The sequence below is a fragment of the Eimeria acervulina genome, genomic scaffold (assembly GCF_000499425.1).
Source record: "Eimeria acervulina Houghton genomic scaffold, Eah_scaff390, whole genome shotgun sequence".
Taxonomy (NCBI): Eukaryota; Apicomplexa; class Conoidasida; order Eucoccidiorida; family Eimeriidae; genus Eimeria; species Eimeria acervulina.
The window spans coordinates 13734-28773 of record NW_013549841.1 but is presented as its reverse complement, the minus strand read 5'-3'; the positions used below and the strand labels follow the sequence as shown (position 1 = coordinate 28773).

General features: G+C 52.4%; 1 protein-coding gene across 1 annotated transcript; it reads right to left on the bottom strand.

Moving 5' to 3' along the window:
* Positions 1-152: 152 nt before the first annotated feature.
* On the bottom strand, positions 153-14265 carry EAH_00036320 (DNA polymerase I, putative; the record flags this gene model as incomplete). Its single annotated transcript, XM_013395668.1, has 17 exons — positions 153-263; positions 513-644; positions 867-959; positions 1227-1363; positions 1798-1909; positions 2243-2853; positions 3742-4218; positions 5003-5574; positions 5864-7228; positions 7350-7549; positions 7670-7960; positions 9461-9599; positions 9739-9994; positions 11164-11359; positions 11736-12282; positions 12609-12670; positions 12919-14265. 17 exons carry the CDS (start codon positions 14263-14265, stop codon positions 153-155), a joined length of 6648 nt encoding a protein of 2215 aa, XP_013251122.1.
* Positions 14266-15040: the final 775 nt, after the last annotated feature.

Sequence of the window (15040 nt, the reverse complement as noted above, 5' to 3'; positions counted from 1 at the left end):
TATATATATATATATATATATATATAGGAATGCAGGGTTTGTCTGTTGATTCTTTTTGGGTGTTGGTGTTTGGCGGGGTAAATTGAAGATAAAATAACCACTCCTCGTTAACCTGTCTTTATCTCGAGGGTTTAGGGTTTAGGGTTTAGGGTTTAGGGTTTGTCTGCCCATGAGTCCCCTATGCGTCCCTCTGCCTCGCAAGGGACCCTCCTCAGGTACAGAGCCCCCGCCTCCTTCATCGTCTGCAGCAGCAGTTGAAGCCCCTGAGGAGACAGCGTGAGAGACAAATACATATATATATATATACATATATATATAGACAGCAGAGTTGCGGAGACAGCTGAGGTGGGGAGACAGCTGAGGTGGGGAGACAGCTGAGGTGGGGAGACAGCTGAGTTGAGGAGACAGCTGAGGTGGGGAGACAGCTGAGGTGAGGAGACAGCAGAGGTGGGGAGACAGCTGAGGTGGGGAGACAGCTGAGGTGCGGAGACAGCTGAGGTGCGGAGACAAACCCTTTCTTGATGTCTCTCTGGCAGCTGCACAATTACTTCGTCATGTACGCACATCACCAGCTCCCCCTCTACCTCCTGCAGCCGCGGCAGCAGCAGCGCCAGGCTTTCCTTCGTTATATCAGCAGATGTACCCTACAGACACACAAATAACATATATATATATTTATGTATATACATTTACGCATGCATATATATATGAGCAACAACCCCACCAAAGAAACACAAATACACCCCGTGGAGTCGCCCCAGCCACCTGCACACCCCTGCAACTGCTGCTACACTTCTGCAGTAGAGATAAAGTGCAGCAGCACGAGCAGCAGCAGCAGCAACAGCAGCAGCAACAGAGGTGGGTACCTGCACGGGGTAGTTGAGGGCCTTTGTAAAGGAGAAAGAGTCAAAGAAGGCGCGGCGCCCAGAACGAGTCCTCGTCTCCAAAGGCATCAAATGCTGCAGCAGCAGCCGCAGCAGCAGCAGCAGCAACAGTAAGCACAGCAGAAGAAGCAGCAGAAACACAGGTCATAACAACAGCGGCACAGGCAGCAGCAGTCCAAGCAGCAGCAGCATAAGCAGCAAAAGGCGAAGCAGCAGCAGCACAAGCAGCAGCAGCAGCAGCAGCAGCACGATAATGGCGTTGCTGCTGCTTCCCCACAACATAAACATATAACGACAGCAGGAGTTTGGGGCTTTTGTTTGCATGCATGCATGCAGACACACCTTTTGCCGCTGATGCCAGTTAGTAATGCCTTTATAATGTCTGAAGAAGTTCTGTCTAAAGAGACGCGCCTCTTCAAGAGACAAGGAGACACCGTATGCAGAAAACGCATATTCGCGGAAGCGCTGCACACTGATACCTGCAGCAGCACAAGCAGCAGCAGCAGCAGCAGCAGCAGCAGTCTCTTCTCTTCTGTTGGTGCTTCGTTCTGTCTCTTTCTGTCTCCTTTTCATGCAGGTTGTGTCTCCTCCTGTCTCTATTTTTGTTTTCTTATGTCTCTGTACACCTCCTCATTGTATATATGCATTTCTTGGTGTCTCTCTTTATCTCTCTCTGTCTCTGTGCGTCTCTTCTGTCTCTTTCTGTCTCCTTCTCTTTGTTTGTCTGTCGCTTTCTGTCTCCTTCTGTCTCCTTTTGTCTCTCTTTGTCTCTTCCTGTCTCTGTTTTCCCCATTGCAGCAACTACTGCAGCAGCGACTATTGCAGCAACAAGTGCTGCAACAGCAGAAGGTGCAGCAGCAGCAGCAGCAGCAGCAGCAGCAGCAGCAAGTGCAGCAGCAGTGTATGTGCGTACCATAGATGAGGCCAAAGTTTACTGCCTTCGCGAGCTGTCTGTCTCCTTTTGTTAATTCCTCTTCTGGTTTAGACAGCAGCAAAGACGCAGTTAGCCGATGCAAGTCGCGTCCCTGCAGCAGCAGCACAAACATAGCTACATATCCTGCTGGCACAGCTGCTGCAGCTATAGTTGCTGCTGCTGCAGCAACTATAGCTGACGCTGTAGCAGCAGTAGCAGGTGCAGCAGCAACAGCAGCAGGTGCAGCAGCAGCAGCAAAAAATCGGATGGAGCAGCAAAGCTGCTGGCATTCTCCAGTGCTGCAGCAGCAACAGCAACAGCAACAGCAGCAGACAGCTGCAGCGGGAAGGCGAGCCAAGAGAGCAGCAGCATCAGCAGGTGCTGCTGCTGATGCTGCTGCAGCCGGCCATGGGGACAGCAGCAGACAGCAGCAGCAGCAGCAAACCTGTTTGTAGGCTTCTATCATCTTTTCGTCTCCAGCGATATCCGCAGCAATGCGCAATTCAATTTGTGAGAAATCTGCAATAATATATTTCCACTTCTCTCCTGTTGCTGTTGCTGCTGTTGCTGCTGCTGCTGCTGCTGCTGCTGGCGTTGCTGCTGGCGTTGCTGCTGGCGTTGCTGCTGGCGTTGCTGCTGGCGTTCCTGTTGGTAGTACTGGTGTTGCTTCTGCTGCGTCTCCTGCTGCTGTTGTTGTTGCTGGTGATGCTGTTGCTGCTTCTGCTGCTGTTGCTGGCGTTGCTGCTGCTCCTTCTTGTGCTGCTGTTGTTGTTGCTGGTGTTGCTGTTTCTGCTGGAGTAGCAGCCTGTGTTGTTTCTAGTGTTGCTGTTGCTGGTATTGCTGCTGTTGCTGCTGCTGTTTCTGCTGCTGCTGTTTCTGCTGCTGCTGCTGGAGCGGCTGCGAAGGCGGGGCTTTGCTGCTGCAGCAGCAGCGGAGCAGCAGGAACGAAGCAGCGACGAAAGGAAGCCTCTCTGGGTATTTGCTGCAGATTTGGAGAATCGCAAGAAAACCTGCCGCTGCCAGCCCCACACTGATGCAGCTGTGCATGAATGCGACCTGCGTATACACCCGAACCCACAGCAGCAGCAGCAGCGGCAGCAGCAGTAAGAGGAATAAAGAAATACAATCACAAGCAGCAATAGCAATAAATAATAACAACATCAAACAAATGCAGCAAGAAGGAGACTCGTTAGCGATCAATCCCCAGCAGCAAAAAAGGCATGCATTCCCAATACACCCTGCTGCTGCTGCTGCTGCTGCTGCTGCTGGCATTGGGGCGATTGTTCCTGCTTCCAGTGCTTGTGTTGTTTCTGTTGCTGCTGCTGGTGCTGGTGCTGTTTCTGTTGCAGCTGCTGCTGCAGCTCTTGCTGCTGCTGCGTCTGCTGCTAGTGCTGCTGCTGCTGCCACTACTTCTGCTGTTGGCATTGCTTTTGCTGCTGCTACTGCTGCTGCTGTTGCTGCTGCTAAAGGTGGTTTGGGTTTGAGGTGAGGAGACAGCAGCAAACCATCTACTTCGTCGCCCAGCAGGAGACAAAAGGAGACAAAATGAGAGAGAATAAAACAGCAGCAGAAAAAAGAAGACGGAAAGAGACACAAGAAGACAAAAGGAGACAAAAGGAAACAAAAGGAGACACAAGAAGACAGGAGGAGACAGAAAGAAACAAAAATAAACGGAGAAAGAAAAACAAGAGAGAAAGAGAGAGGGACAACAGGAGATATAGGGAGGCAAAAGGAGACAGTCAAAAGGAGACAGATAAAAGGAGACAGACAGAAAGAGACAGGAGAAGAAAGGAGACAGACAAAAGGAGACAGACAGAAAGACAGAGACAGGAGGAGACAGACAAAGACAAGGGCCCAGAGGGAGACAGAGAGACGGTGAGAGACAGAGAGAGACAGACAGAGAGAAAGAGACCGACAGGAGGAGACAGCTTTACTTTTATCTACCTGTTGCAGGATTAATATGAAGAGGCAGTCTCTCTACAAAGGCAGAGACAGCTTTGGAGACCCTTCGGAAGTTGCGTAGAGCAGCAACAGCAGGGAAGTGCGTCAATCGACTGAGGGTTTCATCCCCAGTGTCTCTTAAAGCATACGGGTCCCTATCCGCTGCTGCTGCTGCTGCTGCTGCTGCTGCGGCTGCTGCTGCTGCTGCGGATGTGGTGGAGTCCTCGTTTTCTGCTGCTGCTGCTGCTGCTGGCTTGGGAGGTGGCGGCCGCTGCTGCGCCCCAGGAGCATGAGAGACACCGACACGCCTCAGGGCTTCCAGCATCTGTCTCTGCGAATTGAGGTTTAGCGTTTCTGCTGTCTCCCCTAGCTGCTGCAGCAGCGAGTCTGCTGCTTCCTGCTGCTCCCTTCGGAGACGATCCGCAAGCCGCTCCCAGCAAGCAGCATCAAGCGCCATACCCGTCCTCTCCATAGAAACAACTGCATCAAAAGCAGCAGCAGCAAAAGAAGCAGCAGCAGCAGCAGCAGCAGCAACGGCAGCAGTAAAGCAGCAGCAGCAGCAACAGCAGCAGAAGCAAGGCATATTTGATCTTGCTTTAAGGCAACAAGGGACCGGAAAAATACTCCAATCCACCACAACCCACGAACTAGGGTTTAGGGTTTAGGGTTTAGAGTTTGCAGCGTGCCTGCAGGAAGAGTGCGGTGTTCAAGGTCTGCTACTCGCAGCAGCTGATGCTGCCGCAGTCGACGGCTCAAACAATCATGCAGAGGGAGGAGAACTGCAGCATCCCTGCAGCAGCAGCAGCAGCAGCAGCAGCAATAGCAGTGAGAGCAGCATCAACAGCAGCAGCAGCATTTGCAGCACCAGCATTTTTGCATTAGCGCATGCACTATTTCATGTTAAGCAGGCATTGTCCTTGCTTTAGGGTTTATTAGGGTTTATAAGGGTTCATTAGGGTTTATAAGGGTTTATAAGGGTTTATAAGGGTTAGTAAGGGTTTATAAGGGTTTAGTAAAGTTTATTAAAGTTTATTAGGGTTTATTAGGGTTTATTAGGGTTTATTAGGGTTTATTATAGCTTATTAAGGTTTATTAGGGTTTATTAGGGTTTATCAGGGCTTGTAAGGGTTTATTAGGGTTTATTAGGGTTTAGGGTTTGGGGTTGACCTTGCTGCATAGAGGAGTTGTTCTTCGTTAAGTGTATTGGCCAGCCAATTGCTGCACTGCATGCGTTTATCTAAGAAGAGCTGCAGACTTCGTTCACAAACTTGTGCAAGAGAGAAGCCCCGGTGTATCTGTCCTGCCTCTAACAATCTGCTGGTTAAGAGGGTGTCAAAGTATGGTGGGCTCACGCCCCCCATCGCACGCATCACGCGTTGCACATACTCACTGCTGCTGCTGCTGCTGCTGCTGCTGCTGCTGCTGTTGCTGTTGGTGCTGCTGATGGTACTGCTGCTGATGCTGTTGCTGCTGGTGCTGTTGTTGTTGCTGGTGCTGGTGCCGCTGGTGGTTATGGTGGTGCTGTTGCTGCTGCTGCTGCTGCTGTTGGTGCTGCTGCTGTTGTTGCTGCTGGGGGCAGTGAGGAAAGCCAAAGCAGGAGAACTCTCAACGGCACCTCCACCATCTTGCTGCTGCTGCTGCTGCTGCTGCTGCTGCTGCTGCTGGAGAGTGAGGAGGAAGTGAGAGAGGAAGCTGAGATCGAATTTGCCGTTGTGCATTACTTTAGTTATAAGAGGAGACTGCAGCAGCAGCAGCAAACCCCGCAGCGAGGAGACAGGTAGCTTCCACATATCATACATCAAGCAAGGAAGCTCAGGCAGAGCCACCTGCACCAATCTGCAGCAAACAAACATACACAACAAACAGCAAAGCCTTATCCCGCTGCTGCTGCACATGCTGCTGCTGGTGCTTATGCTGCTGTTGCTGCTGCTGCTGCTGCTGGTGATGGTCCCATTTGTGCTATCGCTGCTGCTCCTGCTCAAGGAGGCGCTACTATTGCTGTTGTCGTTGCTCGAAATATTGCTACTGCTTCCCCTGCAGCAGCAGCTGCAGCAGCAGCTACTGCTGCTCTGCTGCTACTCTGCTGCTGCTGCTGCTGCTGCTGCTGCTGCTGTGCTTGAATGACCTTAGTTGAGCGGTCCTGGGATCGAGCCCCGTCGTCTCCACGTCTAAGCCCATCGCAATGAGGCCCTCAGGCTGGCGGTAGCTGCCTGCTTCAGGCTGCCACTCCGGATTCAACTGCTGCTGCTGCTGCTGCTGCTGCTGCTGCTGTTGCTGCTGTTGCTGCTGCTGCTGCTGCTGCTGTCGCTGCGTGTTGGCCTTCTCTAGGAACTGCAGCAAGTGCAGCAGCAGCGGCTCCACTTTCTGTGCTTTTGCTGCTGAGTCAATCAATACAAAATCTGCAGACAGGCGATTGTCCATCGCATTTATAGGCACCTGCACATACACCTCTTCCTCGCTGCTGCCGCTGCTGCTGCTGCTGTTGCTGCTGCTGTCGCTGTCGCTGTCGCTGCTGCTGCTGCTGCTGTTGTTGCTGTTGGTGCTGTTGTTGCTGCTGCTGCAGGAGACTCCTTCAGGCGAAGAGGAGACACCTGCTTCTGCAGCCTGAGCTGCTAAATCCGAAGCGCCGCCTGACGCACTCCCAGCCGCAGCAGCAGCAGCAGCAGCAGCAGCATCTCCCTGCGGGGTCTCGGCTTGAAGGTTTGCTGCTGCTGCTGCAGTGTCTTTGGGGCTAGGAAGATAGGATCGAGCTGCTGCTGCATAGCTGCTGCCGTGCTGCTCTAAGTACTGCAGCAGCGGAATGCTACGAGTCAACGGTGTATATACAGGAGAGAGGGGCTCCTGGGTGCTGCCTGCGGCAGCAGAAGCAGGTGCTGCTGCTCCTGCTGCTGCTGCATCTCCTTGCTGCGCGTGGGCGTCAGTGGACCTTGTTGCTGCTGCAGCGTCCGCAATCTGCTGCTGCTGCTGCATGCGCTGGTGCTGCTGCAGCATGCGGTAAATGCATGCCTTGATTTGGGGGCTTCTGTTTGCTGCTGCTTGGAGGTCTGCCAGCAGCAGCAGCTTTGTTCTCCCAGCCCCTGCTGTCTTAATAGGCTGCTGCAGCGGCAATGCAGCAGCAATGTCGCGCAGCAGCGATATAGGAAGCTCCTCAGACAGCTCGATCGCGTCAGCTGCTGCTGCTGCTGCTGTTGTCTTTGCTGCTGTTCCTGATGCTGCTGCTGGCGCTTCCGGCCCACCTGCTGCTGCTAGTGAGACGGGGCTTGCTTCTGCTGTTGTTGCTCCTGCTGCTGCTGCAGCAGATCTGTCTTGCGTCGAAGCAGCAGGAGTTGATCTGAGGGAAGCGGAAGGCGCAGCAGCAGCAGCAGCAGCAGCAGCAGCAGCAGACCCTTCTATTGTTGGCAGGCGGCGCTTGAACTCCAACTGCTGCTGCTCCCTCTGTCTCTTTTCTGTTGTCTCCATTGTAGACGTCAACAGTCCTCGAGGCGTAAACCTGCAAAAAAGAGACACGGAGACAGCCAGGCAACCCATACAGAAGCCAGCGCATTGCTGCTGCGCTTGCTGCTGCACTTGCTGCTGCTGCTGCTGCTGCTGCTGCTGGGTGTTGACCTTACATGTTCATAAGGGTTTGCTGCTGTTCTTGCGGCCTTTTAAATGCCGCATCTTTAGATGTATTGCTCAGTCCGAAGTCCCCTACCCTGCCAGCAGCAGCAGCAGCAGCATTCGGTGCGCCAGCATCTGCTGCTGCTGCTGCTGCTGCTTCTGATGGCTGCGCCCCACTGTCTCCTTGGCGTTCTGGCAGCAGCTGCCGCGTCTGCATGCACAGGCGCAGCAGACGGAGACAGAGAGACACTTAAGGCTGCAGAAGCAAATGCTGCACCTCCTCCTTGCTGCTGCTGCTGCTGCTGCTTCTGCTGCTGCTGCTGCTGCTTACACGCATAAGGAGGGATCGGGGATCGAAGACGTAGGGAACGGATCCCAGTTCGCCTGAGAATCTGTTCTTTCTAATTTCTAGAGAATACTGCATGCGTCTTTGTTTGTGTCTGCTGGGGGCGAGTTGCTGCATCTGCTGCTGCAGCTGCTGCTGCAGTTGCTGCTGCTCCGCTCTCGAGTGAGAAGCAGCAACACGTGCTGCTTGCCGCTGCAGAATAATAACATTATCTGCTTCCTGTGTTGCCTTTACACTTCCAAAGACAGAAGACAGACCCAAAGCCACATCGTCGTCCTGCAACAGCAGCAGCAGCGGCGGCAGCAGCAGCAGCAGCAGCAAGTGGCGCAAGATGGAGAGCTTATGCACAGGTGTCTCCTCCTTGTCTGTAGCAGCAGGGAACAGTAGAGGAGACCTCAGCTCTTATCTCAGGATAATCGCTGTGTCTGCTGTTTAGGGTTTATTACTAGGGTTAATGAGGGTTTAATAGGGTTTATTAGGGTTTGGGAAGGTTCATGAGGGTTTATTGAGGTTTGGTATTAGGGTTTATGACTATTAGGGTTTATGACTATTAGGGTTTATGACTATTAGGGTTTAAGAGTACTTCTAGGGTTTATGAATATAAGGGTATTAGGGTTTAGGGTTTAAGAGTACTACTAGGGTTTATGAATATAAGAGTTTAACGAGTATTAGGGTTTACGAGTACTGGTAGGGTTTATGAGTATTAGGGTATAGGGTTTAGGGTTTGGAGGATACTAAGAGGGTTTATGAGTATTAGGGTTTAGGGTTTAGGGTTTGGAGGGTACTTCTTTTCTGGGGTGTACAACAACAGAGAGGTGTACATTGCGCTGCGTTGCAAATCTTCTAAACGCAGCAACAGCAGCATTTTGTATATCCCAGAGGTCTGTTTGTTTGGCTTGGCTAGAGAGCATAAACTGCAGGTTGTCTATTATTATATGCCCCACATCGTGTGCATACACCGCGTACTCCATTGCATCTAGCACCTATATCAGCAGCAGCAGCAGCAACAGCAGCAGCAGCAACAGCAGCAGCAGCAGCAGCACAAACAGCAGCAACAGCAGCAACACAAACAGCAGCACCAGATGCAGTAGTATAGTAGTAGTAGTAGCACTAGCAGCAGCAAAGGCATAGTAGTAGTAGTAGTAGCAGCAGCAACAGCAGCAGTTGTTGTTGTTGTAGCGGTATAGTATTAGCAGCAGCAGCAGCAGGAGTAGTAGTAGCAGCAGAAGCAGCAGCTAAAGGATGCCACGAAGAAATAACTGTCTCTCCTTATCAAACAGAGCAGAAGACAGAGACAGAGACAGAGACAGACAGACAGAGGAGACAGATAAGGAGACAGATAAGGAGACAGATAAGGAGACAGATAAGGAGACAGACAAGGAGACAGATAAAGAGACAGCAACAGAGACAGAGGGGGAGACATAAAAAAGAGACAGAGACAGAGACAGAGTAGGAGACAGAAAAATAGATAAAGGGACAGAGACCGAGACAGAGACACAGAAAGCGAGAGAGGAGACAGAGACAGAGACAGAGACAGCGAAAGAGACAGCAAATGAGATGAGAAAGGACAAGAGACAGAGACAGACAGACAGAGACAGCGAAGGAGACAGATAAGGAGACAGATAAGGAGACAGATAAGGAGACAGAAAAGGAGACAGATAAGGAGACAGAAAAGGAGACAGATGAGGAGACAGATAAGGAGACAGATGAGGAGACAGAAAAGGAGACAGATGAGGAGACAGAAAAGGAGACAGATGAGGAGTTATTTGAGCCCACCTCCTCAACACTAGTAGACCCGTGAAAGCGCATTAACCACAAGGGCAGCTGAGCGAAAGCATCTGCTACTCTCGAGAAGTTCTTGCGGCTGTCTCCTGCTGCTCCTCCGCTAAACTGCAGCAGCATCATACGCAATAACCTGCAGCAGCAGAAGCAGCAGCAGCAGCAGCAACACGCACATCCACAAACTAACATTAACACCAACACAGCCACGCACATCCCCACCAGCAGCAACAGCAACAGCAACATCTTCAGCAGCAGCAACAGCAGCAGCATACCCAGCAGCAGCATCCCCAACAGCAGCAGCAACAGCACCCCCAGCAGCAGCAGCATCCCCACCGTCCCCAGCGGCAGCAGCAGCATCCCCAGCAGCAGCAGCATCATCCCCAGCAGCAGCAGCAGCATCCCCAGCATCCCCAGTAGCAGCAGTAGCAGCAGGCGCAGCATCCCCAGCAGCAACTGCAGCCTCCCCAGCATCCCCAGTAGCAGCAGTAGCAGCAGGAGCAGCATAAAGAAGCGTATTAGACAGTATACCTGACGTTATTAACCTCAAAAGACCCCCAAAGTGTCGGCATGCCTTGAGCGCAGAAGTCTAGAGACAGCTGAGATAAAGCTGTAGTCTTACCCGTCCCTGTACCCCCTGTCCATACACTCAACTCTCCTCGACGAAAGCCCCCTGCAACACAAATAACTATAATACTCGCATTCTCTTCTTTATGATTTATATATATATATATATATATATTTATTTATTTATTTGTTATATATATATATTTATGTGTATGTGTTTATATTTTTACGTCTGTATTTATTTATTTATTGACAGATTATACATACATATTTATACATATGTACATACATATATATATATATATATATATGTATATTTAGAACATATATGCAGCTATATATATATATATATATATATAAATTTATATGTATATACAGTATATTATTCTATATTAATCAAAATATTTTGATGTCTTTGTATTCTTTTGTAAACAAAAATATATAAATGTCTTTGTTTTTTATATTAAATAAAGTATTTTGCTGTCTTTATGTTTTGCTTTAAATAAAATATACTGATGTCTTATTACTCTATTTTAAATAAAATATATTAATGTATGTTCGCACCTAAGATAGAGGTGAAGGCAGGCAGGGTGACGCTCTGCAGACCTCGCGTAGCTGCTGCAGCAACAACAGCAACAGCAGCAGCAGTAGCAGCAGCAGCATCAGAAGCAGCAGCAGCAAAAGCAGCAGCAACACATGCAGTGCAAGTGGCAGCAGCAAGAAGCAAGCAGCAATGGCAGCAGCAGCAGCAGATCCAAAAGACAGCAGACAGTCATAAATCCGGTAAGCGAGCAACATAAAAAGCAGCAGCAGCAGCAACAGCAAAAACAGCACCAGCAGCAGCAGGAACAACAACAAAAGCAGCACCAGAAGCAGCAGCATCCCCAACAGCAACAACTACAACAGCAGCAGCAACCGCAACTGCAGCAGCAGCAGCAGCATCAGCAGCATCCCCAACAGCAACCACAGCAGCAGCAGCAGCAGCAACCGCAGCAGCAGCAGCAGGAACTTGCCTGGCTCTACCAGTTCGTGCAGCACTCGGGCCCTGAGGTCTTGAAATGTTAAAATTTGTTGGTGAGGCACTCTACGCGCGGAGAGCAGCAAAACTTTTAAATCTAAACCAGCAAGGAGACATTCATTAGCGTCTTTAGGGATACGCACTTCCTCCTCTTGCTGCTGCTCCTGCTGCTGCTCCTGCTGCGGCTGCTGCTGCTGCTGCATGTGCTGCAGCAGCTCGTCTGTACAACGCACGACGTGGCAGCGGCTAATGCCTAACTTAGAGGCCCAGAGATCTGCACCTTCTCTTCCTGCTGCATCTTCATCAAACCACTGCAGCAAAAACAGCAGCAGCAGCAGCAAAAACAGCAGCAGCAGCAAGATATCAACAGAAGAGTGCCAGCCAAGAAACAAACGCGCTGCTGCACCGCAGTTCAACTGTGGTGGACGTGGAGCAGCAAGCGCTGCTGCAGCAGCAGCAGCAACAACTGCAACTGAAGCGGCAGACAACACCCGCAGCCGCAGCCCCCCAACCTAAGCAGCCTCAGCAGCAGCAGAAGCAGCATCAGCAGCAGCAGCATCAGCAACAGTATCACCGCAGCAGCAGCAGCAGCTGCATCAGCAGCAGAAAAAGCAGCATCAGCAATAGCAGTAGAAAAAGCAGCATCAGCGGCAGCAGCAGAAGCAGCAGCAGCAGCAGCAGCAATACCAAGTAGATAGATCTGAAGCGTTCAAAGAAAGGCAGCAGCTGAGGTGGAAGGCTGTGGGCCCCTATGGGGACGGAGACAGTTGGGAGACCTGTCTCCTGCCAGATAGACATAGCGTCGAACTCGCCTTCAGCAACGCACACTATGTCTCCTTTTGCTTCATTCTTTCCTGCTGCTGCTGCGGCTGCTGCTGCTGCTGTTTGTGTGCCTGGTGCTGCTGCTGCTGCTGGCGCTGCAGCAGCAACCGTAGCATCGCCCATGCTTTTGGCGCTCCTGCGGCCCTGACTGCTGCTGCTGCTTCTGCTGCTGCTGCTGCTGCTGCTGCTATTCCATAACTGCCGCAGCACAACATCTGCACCGAAGAGGCCCCAGGAGCCAGCCCCAAAGGGCTCGAGACGCATGCAGCTCTTATCATCGATGCTGCGAATTTTCACTCGCACAGGTATTGGGCGTGCTGCTGCTGCTGCTGCTGCTGAGGTCGGTGCTGCTGCTGCTGCTGGGTGCGTAGCGGGAGTCCAAGGAAACGTCACGCAGCAGTGCGGCTCCCTCCTGCAGCAGCAAATGCAGCAGCAGCGAAAAACAAGAAAAACATCAGCAGCAAACCCTCTACATGCTGCACCACATCACATCCTGCAACCACCAAGGCAGCAGCAGCAGCAACAGCAGCAGTAGCAGCAACAGAAGCAGCAGCAGTGAGAAACATGCAGTAAAGGCAGCAGCAACAACAGAAGCTGATGCAGCAGCAGATGAGACTGAAAAAGGCAGGAGACCCCGAGACCCGCTGCAGCAGTTTGTACAAGCAGCAGAAGCAGCATCAGCAGCAGAAACAGCAGCAGCAGCAGCAGCAGAAACAGCAGGAGCAGCAGCAAACTTACGGGCCTTCACCGGTGGCAGGGGCGAAGTAGAAAACACCTGAACCAACTCCAAACTCCAGCAGCTGGGAAAGGAGACAAAGCAAAAAAGAGCAGCAAATTCAGCAGCAGCCACAGCAGCAGCAGCAGCAATAGCAGCAGCAACCTAAGGCTCCCCACGAACAGCAGCAACAAAACAAGTAGTAGGAACACAGGTGAGCAGCAGACGGAGGCAGCCAAACCAGCAGCAGGAGCGCGACCAGGGGCAGCAGCAGCAGTAGCAGTCGCTGTTGCAGCAGCATCAGCAGCAGCAGCGAAGGCAGCAGAAACCCACTGTCTCAACCTTTAGGCCTCGTTGCTTCGTCAAGTAGCGCAGCACTCGCATGTGGCACTCATCGATGTTGCTGCTGCTGCTGCTGTCGCCAGCATCAGCAGCAGCTGCAGCAGCAGCAGCAGCAGCGAGGTTCTTTGCGTACGTATCAAGTTGCTGCTGCTGCAGTTGGCGCTGCTGCTGCAAGCGGTTGAAGGTAGCCGTTGTCCCCGGACCGTCTGCGAGGAGAGGAAATAGGACGTCCTGCTGCTGCTGTTGCTGCTGCAGCTGCTGCAGCTGTTGCAGTTCTGCAGCGCCTGCTGCAGCTTCCCCTCCCCACCCAGCGCCGAAGCCGTTGCTGCTGCTGCTGCTGCTGCTGCTGCTGCAGCTGCTGCTGAGGTCCCCTGTGCGCATTTTAAAGCTGAAGAGGCTGCCTTTGCTGCCGCACCTGTGGCAGTAGTAGTTGCCTGAGTTCTTGAAGAATATTAATTTATTTAAATTGTCTCTTTTGTTCTTGTGAGGGGGACAGAAAGGGCAGAGAGACACGACAAACTTATCACCATCTTCAGCAAAGGAGAGACCCTTCCGCAGCAAATAGCTCCGCAGCTCAGATGCGCTGTACAGCTTACAGTAGTGCGATACAAACGCACCCCCTCTGCTGCTGCTGCTGCTGCTGCTGCTGCTGAGGGGGTCTCGGCTGCTGCTGCTGCTCAGGATGCTGCTGCTGTTGCTGCTGCTCGGGATGCTGCTGCTGTGAAAGGGAGATGCGCCAAATGAAGGCGGCATAAAGCTTCCGCTTATCATTGCTTGCTGCAGCTGATGCTGCTGCAGCGCTTCCTGCTGCTGTTGCTGCTGCAGCTGCGGGGCGACAAAAGGAGATTGGCGGCCCCTCCTCGGCTTGCTGCTGCTGCTGCTGCTGATGCTGCTGCTGGTGCTGGTGTCGTAACCTAACGCTACGCCAGTGTAATTCTTGCTGCTGCCGCTGCTGCTGCTGCTGCTGCCATTGCTGCTGCTTCCAGCGGGAGGTGTATCAGTGCATGGAGCGCTGCCGACCTCATTACTGCTGCTGTTGGTCTTGCTGCTGCTGCTGCTGCTGCTGCTGCTGTTGCTGCTGTCCTCAGTTGCATCCTGTTGCGTAGCTGCCAAGCGAGCTCCGAACGGCAGCCGTCCTTTTTGCACTGCAGCAGCAGCAGCAGCAGGAGCAGCAGCTGCAGGAGCAGCAGCAGCAGGTGAGGCCTGTGTGCGCCCAGTAGCTGGGGTGTACGAACAGCGTTCAAGCTGACTGCTAAGAAAGCCACAACTGCTGCTCCTGTTCCTGCTGCTGCTGCTGCTGCTGCTGTTGCTTGCAAGCGGCGGTGCATGCAGCGGCATCTGCTGCAACGATCTCCGAGGTGATGCTGCTGCAGCCAAGTCCCAGCAGCAACACAGGCACAGCAGCAACAGCAGCAGCAGCAGCAGCAAGTCGCAGGCATCGATAGTAAGACGCCCTGGACCACGTAAGCAAAGCCGACTGCGTCTCTGCTGCTGCAGCAGCAGCTGCTGCTGCTGCTTGCCCCTGTTGTGCGCCATCTGCTGCTACCTGTCTGTACACCTCAGGACTCAAGGGCCGCTAGAGGAGTATAGCGGCCTCTTGATATAACTTGCATGTCCTTCTCATGGCTGCTCTTGCTGCTGCTGTTGCTGCTGCTGCTGCTATTGCTGCTGCTGCTGCGGTTACTGCTTGCTACTCTTGCTGTTGCTGTTGCTGCTGGCGCTGCAGCAGCTTCTCTCGCTGTTGTTGCTGCGGCAATAGCAGCAAAGTGGGAAGCAGCAGTCTGCATGCGGTCTCTTCGGTTGCTTCTGCTGCAGCAGCTTTAAATAAAACAAAAAGATAGAAGACCCCTGCACACCTCTTGCTGCCGTTGCTGCGGATGCTGCCGTTGCTGCTGCTCCTACTGCTGCTACGGCTTCTCCTGTTGAAAGTCCTGTCGGTGCTGATACTGCTGCTGGGGCTGCTGCTGGTGCTGCTGCTGCTGCTGGTGCTGCAGCTGCTGATGCTGCTAATGCTGTTGTTGTTGTTGCTGCTGCTAAAACAGCAGGAAGGAGGTGTAAAGCTAGTGGTAGCAGCAGCAGCTGCTGCTCCAGGTGTAGGATCTGCTGCTGAAGA